General features: G+C 55.5%; 4 protein-coding genes across 4 annotated transcripts; 3 read left to right on the top strand and 1 right to left on the bottom strand.

The window, feature by feature from the left end:
- The first annotated feature begins 5,035 nt into the window (after positions 1 to 5,035).
- On the top strand, positions 5,036 to 6,263 carry BZA05DRAFT_402850 (uncharacterized protein). Its single transcript, XM_051484149.1, has one exon. The coding sequence runs from the start codon at positions 5,134 to 5,136 to the stop codon at positions 5,842 to 5,844; it is 711 nt and encodes a 236-aa protein (XP_051337920.1). The 5' UTR covers positions 5,036 to 5,133; the 3' UTR covers positions 5,845 to 6,263.
- A 3,334-nt stretch (positions 6,264 to 9,597) lies between these two features.
- On the top strand, positions 9,598 to 10,534 carry BZA05DRAFT_455226 (uncharacterized protein; the record flags this gene model as incomplete). The annotated part of the gene is made up of 2 exons (XM_051487538.1): positions 9,598 to 9,656; positions 9,711 to 10,534. The coding sequence occupies 2 exons, from the start codon at positions 9,598 to 9,600 to the stop codon at positions 10,417 to 10,419; spliced, it is 768 nt and encodes a 255-aa protein (XP_051337919.1). The 3' UTR covers positions 10,420 to 10,534.
- Positions 10,535 to 11,232: 698 nt separating this feature from the next.
- On the top strand, positions 11,233 to 12,689 carry BZA05DRAFT_402849 (methyltransferase-domain-containing protein; the record flags this gene model as incomplete). Its single annotated transcript, XM_051484148.1, has 2 exons — positions 11,233 to 11,296; positions 11,372 to 12,689. A coding segment is annotated over exon 2 (938 nt), but the record flags the coding sequence as incomplete, so codon positions are not given.
- A 744-nt stretch (positions 12,690 to 13,433) lies between these two features.
- On the bottom strand, positions 13,434 to 15,607 carry BZA05DRAFT_426274 (fungal-specific transcription factor domain-containing protein; the record flags this gene model as incomplete). The annotated part of the gene is made up of 2 exons (XM_051486002.1): positions 13,434 to 14,625; positions 14,688 to 15,607. 2 exons carry the CDS (start codon positions 15,605 to 15,607, stop codon positions 13,434 to 13,436), a joined length of 2,112 nt encoding a protein of 703 aa, XP_051337917.1.
- Positions 15,608 to 16,248: the final 641 nt, after the last annotated feature.

Here is a 16,248-nt window from a genome sequence, read left to right as displayed (position 1 = left end):
CAAAACCCTGCTTTGGAAACATTGACAGAACACCCTTCCAGATACGGGAGCTACGGCGAAGGAACCATGGAAGATCCTACAGACAACGCATACATCGCCGCCCATCACCTGGGGTATCTACCGGCGTGATCCGGATCCGCCCTACCGCCGCATGACCTCGTTTTCGGCATCCCGAGCTCCTTTGCACTCTACATACACATCCGCTTTCCTCGTGGCGACAGGGTGGGGCTCGCATTTGATATATCCATCTAGCACGTGGAGCCTGGCTCTGACAACTCATCGTACGCGCAAATCTCCGTGTGTTCATCTTGATCCGCCCTGGGGAGAAATCCTTGCTCGACTGTGCTTATTCTCGCCCGCCAGGAGATGAGCATCCCGTGGCGGAATCTTTTTGACATTGAGCGGCCTGCATGCGCTAGAATGCTTCTCTGGGGTCAATCCCGCACTTCCTCCAAGCACACCCCACCTACCTATGCGCTGACAACACAGCTGTGTTTCTCCCGGCCTGCTGCACCCCAGACGAGGCTTACCTACTCTACTAGTATCGCCGCCATCCATAGCCTTATCCAACTGCTCCACCGGTGAAGGCCATGAGCCGCCCTTCGTCCGGAACCCTCTCGGAAAACAAGGAACTTAAGTTTTGGTCGGACTTCTCCACCGAGCCAGACGCACACATGGCAGTGGCGAGTAAGTAAGCACCGTCAACTCGACTAAACCGACACGTTTCTGTGGCAAATGCGCCTACCTAGTCACAAAAAAATAACCTTCCCTCAACACAACGGCCGAACGACGACGACGACGCGGGGAATGGACAACACACAGCCGTTTGCCAAACTGGTCCGATAGCCACGCCGCATTCACCTCTTTCTTCGAGGCTGTTACACGTTGATGTGCCTGCCTCTCAGGACGGTAGTCAGAAACGAGGGATTTCAAATTCATCCGAACCGTCACGGGAACCGGCGTCTCCTGGCCACACTCTTTTCCGTGTCTCGCTTCGGTCGGTCTGCGCGGCGGGACGAATGTCGGTGTGACACTCCCCGGGTACGACACACGCGGAGAGCTGCTGGGAATGGCAATCTACATCGCTACGTGGCCCGTGCACACTTCGACGACGACGACATAGGACGCCATTTGGATGTGTTGATACCTACCCTCCAGTAGTGGAAATGACCTACCTGTGTATCCGCCCTACGGTGAATAATCATTTCAGCCCCTGGCCAGCGGATATGATCAACTGATGCAAGTATCCGTGCTGCCCAGTGCCATCCAGGGCGTGCAAGCCTCAAAACGCCATATGCCGCATTAGGTTCCAGACGTGAACACGACAGTTGAGCACATATCTATCACAACAGTACAGTTGAATCGTGGGGGCTCGAGAATCTGCTTCGGCAGTGTGCACCATCGTGTCCTCCGGGCTTCCCGTTTTGCTGCTGTGTACATACTTCCACTGGACTGGCAATCTGGCTGTCGGAACGCTGGCGAGGCCGGAGCTGTGCGGAGCTGTGCCTGCTGAACCTGAATTCGCATTACGTTACATCCACGGGATACCACGTATGGCCACCTCCATTGCCAGGTGCCAGCCAGCCAGCAGTAGGACAATCGACTCGAGGCACGAGGGGGAAGAAGCACCAGGAGCGCAGCCCGGAAGACCGTGCTGTCGAGAGCGGCCGTCAACCCCAAGCGTGCTATACCCACGAGGCTGACGATGCAACCATGGAGATTTGCTACAGCTTGGATGTGACCCAGGTCTCTGCCGTTGCCCCAACCGACGTCTCGTCGAGTGTAGTACCCGACCAAGTTCCCACACTTGTCTCGGATGATGACCTGGACTCGAGCCGGTCAGCGTCTGACCACTGGGTTGGGTACTAGGCAGGTAGCTCTTATCTTCCCCGCAGCACTGGCAAACGATTCAACTTCCGTTTGGCGCCCGCCCGAATCGCAGCCAGCCGTTGGATCGGTCAGTTGTTTCGCTATGGCGACGTACGTCACGGCGTCATCGCGAGCACCCCACAGGATATCCGATGCTTTGCTTTGGCACGGTGCAGCAAATTGCAACGTATGATACGGTAGGCATGCACCTATGATTTCACCCCACCCCAGCAGGCAGGCAGGCAGATCGTTTCCGGCTGGCTGTGGATGTGAATGTGGATGCTGCCTGAAAACAACGGGATACATCCTACCGAGTGGGCGGGCAACCCGGGAATAGTTAGGGAATATCCCACGATACCAATCAATGGTCAATCAACCAACAGCAGATTTTTCGGCCGTGATGCATGCATGCGTGCCCATTGCCAGGCAGTGCCTTGATACTTACTCTACCTATATCCAGCCAACCTCAGGCCACGGTCTTCCGTACACTAGGTAGGTCCATGCCTGTCCAAACAAACAAACAAGCAGCATCATCCCCGCCCCACCATCCCCGCGCACCCCTCGCGCAATAACAACCCTCCCCAGACTCCCGGAGCCGATAGGATACCGGTGCGTAGCATACATAGCATACCACCGCAACCGACGGGCGCAGCCGAGCTCGCCCATCCTGATCATTCCTCTCAACCGACCATCCATCCACTCGACCACCTATCGCACGGACCACATTCCACGCATCAGAAACCACTGGCCAGCTTCATCTCGGCTCGCTAGCCCATCAAGCCGTGAAGCCAGCTTTGTCCAGTAGCAGGTGGCCACGAGTGTAGTGTACTGTGTGCCGCTGCGGAACTGGGATTGTGGTTTCATCCGTGCGGGACGGCGGTGCGGGATGGCGGTGCGGTAGGTATGGAGGCGAGGTGAGAGGGGGAGGAGGAGGGGAGGTTGGTGGTGGTGCTTGTGGATGTAGATGTGTGTAGATGCGTGTGTTCATGTTCACTATGTATCACTCGTGGCGTCTGGCGACATTGTATTTCTTCTGGCTGGCTTACGTAGACAAGAGGTGTTAGGGGCTGTATATTTCTTGTGTCCCCGGTGGTTAGAGGCCAGGGGACACTCCTTGTTTTTCCTTCCTGTGTGATTCGTGCACATCCATCGGCATCGATTCATTCGTTCGGAGAACAAAACAAACATCGATACTATTCGGCGACATCGATTCTAACATCGATCGGTTCGGTCCGGTCCGCCGCCTGCTTTCCTCAGCTCTGCTTACATCACCACAGCCACCGCTTCGCCACATTAGTCCTGGTGCTGGTGCGAAACCTCCGAACAAATGCGCGCATGCAACTGTGCATGCAACTGTGCTTGCATACCAGGCTTAGTTAGCAGCGATAGAAATGCGCTAGCACTGCCCTCCACACCGCGCCCGCTAACTAGCCCGCTAAGAAACTGAATGTCTCGCGAATGACCTCACTGGTCTCACTAATGATTGATCTAATTTCACTGGTTTCACTGATCTGAATTCCCCGGTTCATGTTCGCTCGCTGGGATGTTACGAATTTTTTTGACTGTGAGGGAGGGAGGAAGGGAGGGAGGGAGGGAGGGAGGGTATATCCAGACGGATCGTGACGCACGGTGTTGGGGAGGGCCGATCGGGCCGGCAGCGAGATGCGGGTGCGCTTTGGCTTTGGCTTTGGCTTTGGCTTTGGCTATTTATGGAGTGCTGGGTTTGGGTTTCGTGTATGATTCAAGTGCGAGAAAAATTCTTCTACAGATGTGCATCTGTACCTAACTTGCTTGTAACTTCACGCTTCCTCGAGTCCCCTACATACATGCAGATACATAAAGATAGGATATCTAGGATACATCATGTACCTAGAGGCCAGGAGTTAGGACGTTTTTAAAATATCTATCTCATACTACCAAGTACCTGCCTCCTACCAGGTATGTAGCCAAAGGGACCACGAGAACGGGGCTTACGACGTCCGGTCCGATCCACAATCCACAATTCCACAATTCTGCACACTGCACACTGCACTGCATCGTAGGTGCTCATGTACTCATGTACCTTATACCTGGTAGATATGTGTCCCCCCGGCCACCGCCCGTCAGCGCGCATCGCGCATCGCGCGGCCCCTTCCTCGCGACCGAAGTTCGGCATGACGCGAGCGGCGAGGGTTGGCTGCGAGGGCTGGAAGAACAGGAAGCAAAATGCTACATAGTACTTAGGGCCAATAGTCTTCGGCCGCTCCTTTGCACTGCTGCTGTTGTGCAGAAGCTCCGTCACAGAGTAGCTAGCGATGCCGCTTCCCCAGCGGCAGCACTCAGCACTTGTATGTAAGTTGTAAGTTGTGACTTCGCTCGAACTTCGAACTTTGAACTTCGAGTTTCGGCCAGGTGTCCCGTCTGAACTCTGGATATCTAGGTACATACCCCCGCACGGCGAACCCCATATCTACTACATAGGGCCCGAGCCATGGCCCATGGCACCCTCACACACCGCGCGCGGACGTGATCCCATAGGTAGGACGTGATCACCGGTAGTTTCCCGGATGGTCCGCGGATGGGGGCGGGAGATGCTCTAGTGTAGCGTAGCTAGAGTAGTGATGATGCGCCGGACATATGTAAGTGCCTAGTGCATAGTGGATACGGCGTTTCTTGGTGCGGAGCTCGATATCATGATTTTGCTATGATGTTAGGAAAGTGACCCGGGACGCTAGGAATAATGGAGAGAGCTGACTAGGTGTGTAGTCAGCGTCGGTTGTGGGTAGAGTACGTTCGGTATCACTCGCGTTTTGGCCCTCGAACGACCGACGACGGACAATTGCTGGCGCAGCTGCTGCCCATCATCAATGATGGGCAGCGCCATTGTGTCTGTGATGTTTGCTGAGCAACTTCCAAGCCTTCGCCTTTTAGAATGGGTAGATACTGACTGATCCAAAACACCTGCAGCACCTAGAATCCCCAGTCACATCACTGACAGCCACCCGCAGCCTGGTGTTCCCGGCTGGCTAGCGACACGCCCATCAGCCGCCATGGTACATACATCCGGAGAGACAGAGTCTTTGCAGCAATAAATTTGTATGGTTCCGTTTGTTCCGTAGTTCCGACAGTTCTCCGTTAGGTTTTGGGACGACAATAATTTTGGGCCGAGGGATTTTTTGTGATCGGTGTGGCTAGTGAGTTTAGCGTGCCCGTGGATCTGCAGGGTAGAGCTGTTACTCCGCTGACGCGTCTTCCCCCACCTCACACCTCGCACGTCCCGACGCCATGCCACCATTCACCATGCCCCTCGCCCCGCCCGGCTTCTACAACCCGCCGGGGACACAAATGTTCATCCCACTGCCTAGCAGCTCGCCCCCCTCCTCCGCACCATCCAGCGCCGTCACTAGCCCACCGCACCCCACATCCGCCCGCACCGGCAAAACGCTCCTCGTGACAACCGGCGCGACCGCGCCCTTCCCGACGCTATTACACGCGTGCCTATCGCCGTCATTCCTTCGCTTCCTCGCTACACAGGGCATCTCCGTTCTGCAGCTGCAAGCGGGGTCCTACCTATCCGCGGCAACGTTCCAGTCGCTGCTCAGCGCCGCGCGATCGCTACCCCCACCCCCGCCCCCGACCGTCCCCGTCACTATCCACGCATTCGACTTCGCCGACGATCTCGCGGGAGAATATGTTTGCCACGCGGATGTGGTGGTTTCGCATGCGGGTGCCGGGAGTGTGCTTGATGCGTTGAGATACGATAGGCCGCTTGTGGTCGTTGAGAATAGGGAGCTCATGGGAGGGCATCAGAGGGAGCTGGTGGAGGAGCTGGGGGATTATTTGGTTGAGGGGAGGTTGGGACAGGGGGAGCTGGAGAGGGCGGTTGAAAAGGCGCTGCTGAGTAAGGAGAAGGGTGCGAGGGCGTTTCCCGGAAGTGGCAGTAGAACGCTGGTGGGCGTTTTGGAGGAGGAGCTGGGGGTTATGAAAGAGGGTTGAGCGATGTGGTATTGTTCGACTACTTATGTAGGGGAGCGGGTATCGTCCCCCTCCCCACCCGTGTTCCGCCCAAAAGTCGACTCGGATCTGTAGCATTGTGCCCTGCAAGAAGTCGGTTTATTGCCTGGTGCTTGAAGCCTGAAGGTGATGGCTCATCGTCTCTGGTAGTTTCTAAGGGTAACGGCGGCTGCTGGAACTATTTACCTACATACTCCAGAAGGGGGAGGGGAGGGCTGACAGGGCAGGGAGATCATTCCATGAGTCCATGACACAGTTCTTTGTCGGCATCTTATGTACGTAGTGCACTGCGTGCTCCATCTATGTACCTAGTATCAGCGTTTCGATTTCGACCGGGTGATCAAACCATCTACCTAGAGTACTAACTATCCCTCTGTCCGGCGAATACATGGAAATTGGCAACCGAACAGTCACTCAGCTATATGTAGACCTAAGTAAACAGTCCAGAGCCTGCTACGTACTCATTGCTCAAGCACTACCTATGGCTCACGCATAGCTTCAGTCTTCCATGCAGGTATTTGCGAGACAAAGAGATATCTAGATCATGGCAATGCCACAGATCTGCCCGGAACATTGCAATTTATCCCCGGTACATAGACCGAGAACTGCACTCACCTTCTGAACGGCCGCCGTGCTTCTAATACGTAGGTAATTCTGCGGGCGTTGAGCGAAGCGCTGACTGGATGCTACATATTTCCACTTCCATCCCCTTGACCTACGTACTTAGGTACTGGTCTCTGAAGGTTCGGAAAGAGTCGTAAACGTTAGAGATAGTATCGAGGCTAGGTATTGACGAAAGAGGCCGTAATTTGCAAAGCTGATATAATTCCTGCTGTAGCATAGCAATGGACCAGCATTTACATAGCACGTCGAGCCAAACGCAAAGTAGGACAACCTCGCTCTCGAAGGGAAGGCTTTCCGACGCACAAGCAGATCATTAGCACTCACTCATGTAGGTACTCCACCAAGTCCGGCGGCTTCCGGATGTTGCTTGCGGAGTATGCGCAGTGGAGGTTGTCACCACTGACTGATGAGTGCTTCTTGGCACACTACAGAGTGAGGCAGGCAGGCGAGGGGCAGTGCGGCACACAGCGCAAAGGGAATCCGAAAATACATGCGCGAAGTACTATACGTCCACAGGTTATCATCGATAATCACTCGCTGTTCCGTGCTCCATACTCCGTATACATGGCTCGAAACTTTTGCAGCACCTTCTCAAGTCCTGCCGGGAATGGAAAAGCCAGTAGAAGATCCTGTGGGCAAAGGCTCTGGAGGAGGCGGAGAGGGGCAAGGAGCGCTTCAAGACCCGAGACCTATTTGCAGACGAGAGGGCTAGGTGCAGTCAGGCAATCTTGGACTTCCTTGCTGCCACAGATCTTGGTAGATGAATACTGGAATCGGCCGCTGAGGAAGATGCAGTCAGCGAGGTGTCCGAGTGGGAGGTCGGAAAACGGATAGAGGGACAAGCAGAGAGCTTGAGGCTACTGGACTCGGCGGCGCCGCCGGCACCTCCCAGGTCTGTGCTTTAACGGGCCTACAGCGCAGTCGTAAAGCTTCACACGTACTACGAAGTTGTCGATAGCTCTGAGGGCCGAGCTAATGTTTGTGAAGGTAGAGTATGTAGTGGGTAGTAGCACTGCTGCCGACTCGCCGTGTCAGAGCTTGGCAGAGCTCAGACGTGTTCATAACCGCCCGTGGTAAATTCACAGCACGGAAAAAAACCCATGTGGCCTAGCGGTCACGTACCTGGCAGAGTTAGCATGGACAGTGGTCCATCTATCGGGGTTTCCAAGCCACCCACCGGGGGTGGTGGAGGTTTTTGGTTCGAGCCCGGTTCAGCACGGGGATATCCGCCGCCGCTGTTTTTTTTGTGTTTAATTATCATGGGATTCGGGCCTTGGTAGGTCATGGCAGATTACATGTCTGTTTCCACCTGGCTGTCACCGACCTCTGCCCACGAGCTGTATGCCGGCTCCTTATTGCTCTTCGACCAGCCCTTCCCTCGAGCCAAACCTGAAATTTTGCATCCGATCGTTTATCCTTACTTGTCTGCTCCCGAGTCGTCTGCTCTCGTCTGCTCCTTCTTCTCTCTTTCATCATCTGCCGAATTGATGATCACCCTTCAAAACTCCTCTTTCTTCCGTGTGCGGTCTTTTTCGATCCCGCCCCTGGCATGGATAGGAATTGCCGAAAAGCCCTCGCAAAAGTAGTAATAACATTGACGGCGCCGTACCAGAGGCAGGCGATCCCACCAAGCTGTGCACTGGATGTCACTCGTCTGAGATACAACTAACGCGATATCTAGAGACCCCCAAGATCAACACTAAAGCAGTACTGTTCAACATTTGATTACTGGTCTGACAAGAATTAAGCATAGGTTACCTCTATAGAACCATCTCGACCGCCACGAAGAAACACAGGCAAAGCCACCAAGCCCTCATCCATCCCCCCATCCCCCCATCCCCCCATCCCCCCATCAACCCCGTTCATTCCATCCAAATATCCAAGACATGTCGCTTGGCGTCGTCCTTATTCCAAAGGACCTCTCCGCAGCCGGAGCAGCCGGACGCATCAAGCGGGATCTCCGTATCGGCTTCACACGGACACTTAAACACCATGCGGGCGCCGAGCTGTCTGAACGGGCGCTCGTCCGTTTTGTGAGCGTTGAAGAGATGGTCTAAGAGTAGATGTAGGCGATTTATGTTATCGGTGACTGGGTGTTGCCATTGGCAATCGAGACAGCGTATGCTCGAGCGGGGGAGTCCGTCGATGAGGTCGCCGATAGTGGGAACTATGCGAGAGCGGTGGGGTGCAACGGGCTTGCTAAGGACGGCCATTGTAGAAGGTGTGAATTGGAGCTTTATGTGAAGATTTTCGAGCGTTGGAAGGAAGCAGTTTGCTGATTGTGGTTGAGGAGGTTTACGGTATTGATGTGTAAAAGAAAGCCTAGAGAGTGGTGGGAAGACCAGAGAGCGGAGGTTATACACCCAGCACCAGCCATAGAATGGAAGTCACGCCGTACTCCATTGACAGCCACTCGCCGTTGCGAGACGTTCATTCTATTACGACGGAAACGCACCAATAGAAACGACTGACTGAGAATGAGCATAGCGCAACCGGGTGTGATAGGCCAGAACCTTGGTGAAGACCTTCATCCAAACGTCAGATATTCTGGTGTTGAGTCTCTAGTTAGTGCACCTACGGGGCGGTTCTAGACAGCAGCAATGATGTAGGTAGATACGCATCGCAGCCATAATACCTTCAATACCGCCTTATTACGGCATCACCCAGAAGTGCGGTAACGATCTCACCACCTTTCTCCAACTATATGTCCACAACAGCTCCACTATCGGGGCATTAAGCGATGAGCGGGCTCAACTAGCCATGGCCACCGACGTAGGCGGAGCCTCCTACGTCTCTAATCCTCCAACTTTCACTTTAGATAACTTTCTAACGACCCCCCGTTAGTTATCGAGTGATATGACAATGTATGCTAGGTCTGCCATATTCTTTCAAACATCTACCCTCACTCCACGTCGAAGGACTGCTTTGAAATGACATTAGCCTCGACCTGCCATAAATTCCCACCCAACAACTGCCCTATCCTTCTTCTTCCTTCATCCACCCTCACCTTACTCAACCCTCACTTTCATCGACCACCACCTTCCTTCGCCCTTTCCTACCAAACACTTCACGCTTTACCACCCCCCAAAACATCGCAAAACCAACATAAAGATGAAGTTCAATGCCCTCTTGCCTGTTCTGCTCCTGACCCTTGCGGGTTCCTTCAAGACGTAAGTCAACTCATCCATACCGTCGCTATTAATTCGTCATGCTCATGATACCAGCGCCCTTGCGGCCGAGCTCGAGGTTGCCTCCCAGGAGGGCAGTCTCGTTTCTGCCGACGGTGGCTCCGACCAGTCCGGCTCTGTTGTGCCATTCGGAGGTGAGGCTGGAGAGCCCATCACGGTGACTACCACCGTCACCATGATCATGTCTACGACCACCCACCACCACACTCACTACGTCACCTCCGGTGCCCTCATCCCCAGTCAGGGTTCAGAGATGCCGCATCACACGGATCACACGGAAGCCGTGATGGTCACCGAGGTGGAGACCGAGCCGGTCACTCTTACCGTCTCTCCTTCCGATCTCTCGACCTACACCGAGGGCGGCGGTTTCGAGACCGTCACTCCCAGCCTTATGGCCTCGCACTCCCACAGCGAGGGCATGGTCATGACTGAGTCCAATACAGGTAATACCACCACCAACCACAGCGATGGTACGGGCACGCTCACCATCCAAACGATCACCAACTCCTCCTTTTCGTACACGTTCGCTGACCCGATGTTCTCCCCCGAATCAGACATCGCTACTGTCACCATGACCAGCGAGGTTCCGGCCGACACCACCACGACCTCGACCAGGCGCACCACCAGGAGCTCTTCGGGCACTGCCAGTCCCACCGCTCCCCCGAACTCTGGCGCCGACATCGTCCGCATGAGCGACTTCGGTGTCCTCGCGGGTGCCATTGTCATCGCTGCGATGATCTGGTAGACAGACGAAGGGGGGGTTACCACACAGGAGGTCGTTCTGAGCCGATTTGGACGGGCATTCTACGCTGTGTTTGTGTGCTTTCTGAGTGTTTCTTTCTACAAGGTTTCTGGTTAGCTTTTAGTGTTCGATTTCCGCTCACTCGCGAGAGAGCTGTCTGAATACAAAAGGTTGCTGGACATTTCGTGACTCCCGCTTCGTTCTCATCGTGATTGCCACTCTCACCCACAGCCTACTGGAATAGCCACCATCTTCTGACTCGTATATGTACCTATCCGCCACTCCCACATCACGTAATTTCTAGAATAGATGTTCTCCGATCCATTTCCTCGGCGAGCGTGCCGTCACGGTATGTACTTGACAGCCGCCATAGGAGCACCCTCGGGTCGACGTCCCTCCTCTTCGCTAACCAAAGCACATTAAGGGCGAGGGTTGCGGATCCCACCAAGGTTAGGTTACACGGCACTAACTAACCCACGACGACACCCGCAAAAAATCCCAACTTTCACCTTACCACACCACACCTCGTTTCGTCTCACCTCACGCACCCCACCTCCCACGTCAATCCCCCCCCTACAAACACACAATGTTCGCCGTCCCCGGCTGGACTTTGGCCACCGGCCCCGCGGAGCAGATCGACTCGTCCGCGACGAAGAAAAAGACGAAGCGGGGGAAGACGAAGAAGGATTTTGCGACGGGGTCGAACAGTGTTGACGTTACGCCGGAGGTAGCGGCCAAGATCAAGGAGCGCGAGCGGGTGTCGCGCGTGGCGGCCGAGCAGGCGGCCGATAAGGAGAAGAAGGAGATCGAGAAGGCTACTGGTACCGGTGACACGACCACGGTCGTCACTGCGGATAATGTAGAGGCGCTGTGGAGGAAGGTTATTGTCGGTGAAGCTGAGGGGAAGGAGGGGGGGAAGAAGAGGAAGAGGGGGAGTAGTGGGGGGAAGAAGAAGGCTGCTGAGAAGGGGGATGTGAAGACGGGTGAAAGCAAGGTGGTGGTGGTGGAGAAGAAGGAGGATGATGCTGAGGACCAGGGCCCGCCCAGGAAGAAGACGCTCAAGGAGAAGAGACGGGAGAAGAAGGCTGCCTCTGCGGGATTGGACGCACTATCCGCCGGTACTCCTGCTGCTACTGCCGCCGCCGCCGCACCCGTCCGCAAGCCAGCACCCACCTTCCCCGCTGCGGTCGACACCTCGAAACTCACGCCTTTGCAGCAAAAGATGCGCGCCAAACTGACGTCCGCGCGCTTCCGGCACATCAACGAGACATTGTACACGACGCCGTCGAACTCGTCGCTCGAGCTCTTCGCGACGCAGCCCGAGATGTACACGGAGTACCACCTTGGCTTCCGGCAGCAAGTGTCCGTGTGGCCCTCGAACCCAGTCGACACGTTCATCCACACGCTCCGCGACCGCTCCAAGATCAAGTTCCAAAAAGGCTACTCCCGCGCGCTAAACTCAACGGCCGTGCAGCCGCTGCCGCGCGACCGCGACACAGGGATCTGCACGGTGGCCGACCTCGGCTGCGGCGACGCCAAGATCGCCGCCACGTTCAACCATGGCAAGGGCCTGAAGGAGAAGATCAAGGTCCTCTCGTTCGACCTGCAAGCGAGCACGCCCGACGTGACCATAGCGGACGTGGCGAACCTGCCGCTGCCCAAGGAGAGCGTCGACGTCGTCATATTCTGCCTCGCGCTCATGGGCACAAACTTCCTGCAGTTCGTCGACGAGGCCCACCGCATCCTCAAGTGGCGCGGCGAGCTGTGGGTCGCCGAGATCAAGTCGCGCTTCAACCGCAAGGCCTCTGCTGCAGATGGGAATTCCAACGCCGTCGGCCGCAAAAAGGGTACTGAAGACGCAGAGGACGGCGATGAGCCGGAAATGGAGGGCGGCGAGAAACGCGGCGTGCCCAAGGTCTACATGAACTTTGTCGACGCACTCAAGAAGCGCGGGTTCACGCTGAAGGGCGCAGTCGACGGACAGAATAAGATGTTCGTCCGCATGGAGTTTGTAAAGCAGCCGCCGGAGGCGGGTGGCAAGGAGGATGAGGAGATGGAGGGCCGTGCTGCCATGGGTAGGAGAATGCCCAAGAAACCGAAGTTCATCGAGGAGGACCTTAAGGAGGATATGATCATGAAGCCGTGTGTGTATAAGCTTAGATAGTAGGAGAGACCGTGGAGGGGCAGAGGGAAAAGCTGGCGTTTTGTTTGCTTCGTAGTTTTCGTAGGGTGAGGGGATAACTTGGTACTTTAAGTACGAATGCATTGCTGTGAACGATGTGTTCTGCCGATTGAGGTGTCAACAGACGACTCGCGGAGCTCATGTTCGCACACCAGTCACTCGGCCGGCAATCCAGCGCTGCTAACTATGTGCCGGTAGGTACTCTACTCTACTGCTACATATTCTACCACCTCCAAATAGTCCCACAGGCCGCAACGCCGATTGACCGGGGGGCATTCAAAGGAAGGACTTTATGCAGGCTACATGGTCGATTATCACTCGCTACTTAACGCCGGTCTCGACGTCAAGTGATTGTATCCACAAAAACCGTATCATACGGTCATACCACATCACTTACTCCATTACCAGACTAGCAGTTTGACCAGGAGTTTGACCACAACCTCCGTTCGCCCCGAGTACGCAGTGATTTCAAGGAATCCATTACATTCCGCACACCCCCCTAAATCCCCGCCCCCTTCCCCTTCCCCTTCCCCCTCCCCCGCCCCCGCCCCAATCACCTCCCAACCCACCAGAAAGTCCAATCCCCAATCCAGCCCCCCCAAACCCCGGGTATATGTATGATAGAAAAGAAAAAAAATCAAGTCCTACTACAGGTTGCAATTTGAAACAAGTAGCAAAGATGATCAAACACCGCGTCAAAAACACCGCAAAAATACTCAACTCAATACAGATAAAACCAAAACAAAACAAAACAACGCAAACAATAACAAAAAAAACCAAAAAAAGCCAAAAAGCCAAAAAACAACTCGTAAGTCATGAACCCCACCCACTGCTTTTATCTCCTCGTAACTTCATTCCTATCCCCCAGTATACCCGCCGCATCTACGGTCCTCCTCGCCGCGACCTTCCAGAGGAACCTTCCACCGCCCGCACCGTTCTGTTCACCGGCGTCGAGCTCCTCCTCCTCCCTGGCGCCGTTCTGCAGCGCGACGTAGTACTGCTGGTATTCGTAGAACATATCCTCCTCCTCCTCGAACGGGGGACGGTTGTACACGGGTCCGACGTTGAGCTCGGCCGCCTTCTCCCATGCGCGCTGGCATCCGAGGAGGATGCGCGACGCGGTGGCCCAGCCCGTGAGACGGTTGATCTCCCGCAGCTTCTTGACGATCCACGAGCGCTGGTCGTCGTTGTCGTATTGGACTGCGGCGAAGAACATGGGCATCGTGGCCTCGATCAGGGAGGCGCCGAGGGCGGGGTTGATTTGCGTCGAGGAGTCGGTGGGTACGAGGCCGGCGACGATGCGTGCTATGTCCACGGCGTGGGTGTGCGTTTTACGACTCTGAATGGTGGTTGCCATCATCGCCACCGGCGGCATCGACGGATGGCACCGGTGGAGGACCAGCATGGCCATGTTGTAGAGCATTTGGAGGGACGCGATGGAGTAAGTGCGGTAGTAGATTGCCGGGCCGAAGGGAGTGGAGGAGGTGGGAGTCATGTAGTCGATGCCGAGAGGTTGGTACTCGGGTCCGAGCGAGTTCTGCAGGACCTCGAAGGCTTTGCTGATCTCGTTCCATTCCAGCTCGGCTTCATCGTAGGCCGCGTCGAGGTCGTCGGATTCGGGAAGGGGGTCTGGGATGTGGTGATTGGGAATCTGCTGCTCCTCGGGGGAGAGTCCCTGCTGGAATGCCCGCGGCATACGGGGCTGGCCTGATGGCGTTGGGATCATACCGAACTGCATTTCGTCCAAGTGATTGGACTGGCCCGGTGGAGGACCATACGGAGACTGTGGCGGCATGACGTTGGGCGGTGGCCCGTGTCGTCCGCGTGGGGGACCTCCCATTTCTGGCGGCGGGATCCATGTGCCACCGTTGGCCCTCAGCACGGCCCGCTTTCGCTTCAGATCCCGGACCTGGAAGTCGCACAGACGCCCGAGCAACAGGAAGTAGTGATCCGAGGATCCATACGTCGTTCCCAGAGTCCCTATTCTCGCTCGCGGGGGACATTGACCCCAGTGAACGTAGTCGAGCCTTCGCACGTCTCAGCAAACACCGAAGAAAAGAAAATCACTATCCACCGGACGAGAACTCACACGAGAGGACAGCCACTCAACAAGGACTGGTAGCAATCCATCTTGGCGTACCACCAGAACATGTCAGCCTGCAGCTTCAAATTGTCGAGCTCCTTCTTCGTGAAGGGTCTATCCGCCGTCCGCTTGTTCGACTTGTGGATGGTTCCTCGTCTTCGCTTACCACCCATCAGATACGTCTGCAGGGTTTCGTCGACGTCCTCGGAGATCATCTGTCGTCTAATCTTCCGCATCGCCAACATCGACGGGCGTCCCGGAGTAGCTGCATACTGGGCGTCGCCTTGCACCTCGCCGCTAGCTTCCTCATCGTCAATTAGCTCGACACGCCTTGTTACCCTTTCGAAATCAATCTCTCTAAGCAGCTGTTTTGCGCCGTGGATGTGGCTGCTCCACTTGTCATGTTCTGCCGCCATCGTCTCGTAGTAAGCCAGCATCAAGGTCGCAGCCAGAGTGGCAACGTGTCCTCTATGCCTATCGCTCGCGATGGCTTTTCCGAGTCGTCGCAGTGCGATGTGGTAGTGCAGCAGACTGGGTTCGCTGGGACCGTGCGTGAGCTTCGAGATGTGCAGGCTCGAGAGCGCGAGGATGGCGTGGAGGAGCGGCGGATGCGAGAGCGAGAGGATTGGAACCGTATACGACCACACGTTTTGCGGACCATGCAACCCTGCGCCAGGTGTAAACGCGATATGCGGATTTGGAGGATAACGTTCGAATAAGGACATACTTGGTCCGAGGACATAAACGAAATGACAAAATATTTTTGCCGTGATGGGGTTCATCAGCGGACTCGACGACAGCGTGGGGCGGTACGTCGCCAGTACCCCGGGTTCGGGGAGGAAGGATCGGAACGAGATGCGCGAGTGCTCGTCGAGGTGCCGGGAGAACGGCTCGAGGATCTGTGATATTTGCTGCCGCGTGCCCATCGTCTGCCCACCAGGACCTGTAGTCTCCATCATAATCATACCATCTTCCTGAGCACCGATCCTGTACTCTCCATCGTCCTCTTCTTCTTCGTCCATGTCATCTTCGCTCTCCTGGTCGAGATCGACCTCCGACTGCCCGTACCCCTCTGGCAGCTCGAAGTAATCCGGGTGGGATCCACCGCCTCCCACACCAGACTCCGCTATAAACGGTCAGCGTCGCTTCAACGACGGGAGGCCTTCAACGTAAGTTTGGGCTCGGAACAATACGACCGGAGGAATATAGCGGATGATTTGAGTTGGTCATGGATCATGATGCATTCGGAATGAGAGGAATGGGGGAATACGCAAAGGCAAGAATCATGATAAGAAATTGTGAAGAATGGCGGGGGAGGGGAAATGAGATGCCCAAAAAGACCAAGCTCGATGCCGATCACCGGTTACCGAATGCGGCGCCGTGAAACCGCACGTCGATCAAACCGGGATGTGGTCTTTCTGGGAGTGCACGTACGACAAGGGGAGAAACGAAATGGTGGAAGTACGGGAACAAGGTGGGCAAGGAATGAAGAAGGAAATATCAAGAATGTGAAGGCGCAGCAGCCGAAGGATGGGAAGACCTACGAAGATCACTGCGCTGGTTGAAG

The sequence above is a fragment of the Tricharina praecox genome (genome assembly GCF_024521635.1).
Source record: "Tricharina praecox strain CBS 144465 chromosome Unknown BZA05scaffold_18, whole genome shotgun sequence".
NCBI classification, from domain to species: Eukaryota; Fungi; Ascomycota; class Pezizomycetes; order Pezizales; family Pyronemataceae; genus Tricharina; species Tricharina praecox.
The sequence above is the reverse complement of the archived record's forward strand: the minus strand, read 5'-3'. Positions and strand labels throughout refer to the sequence as shown.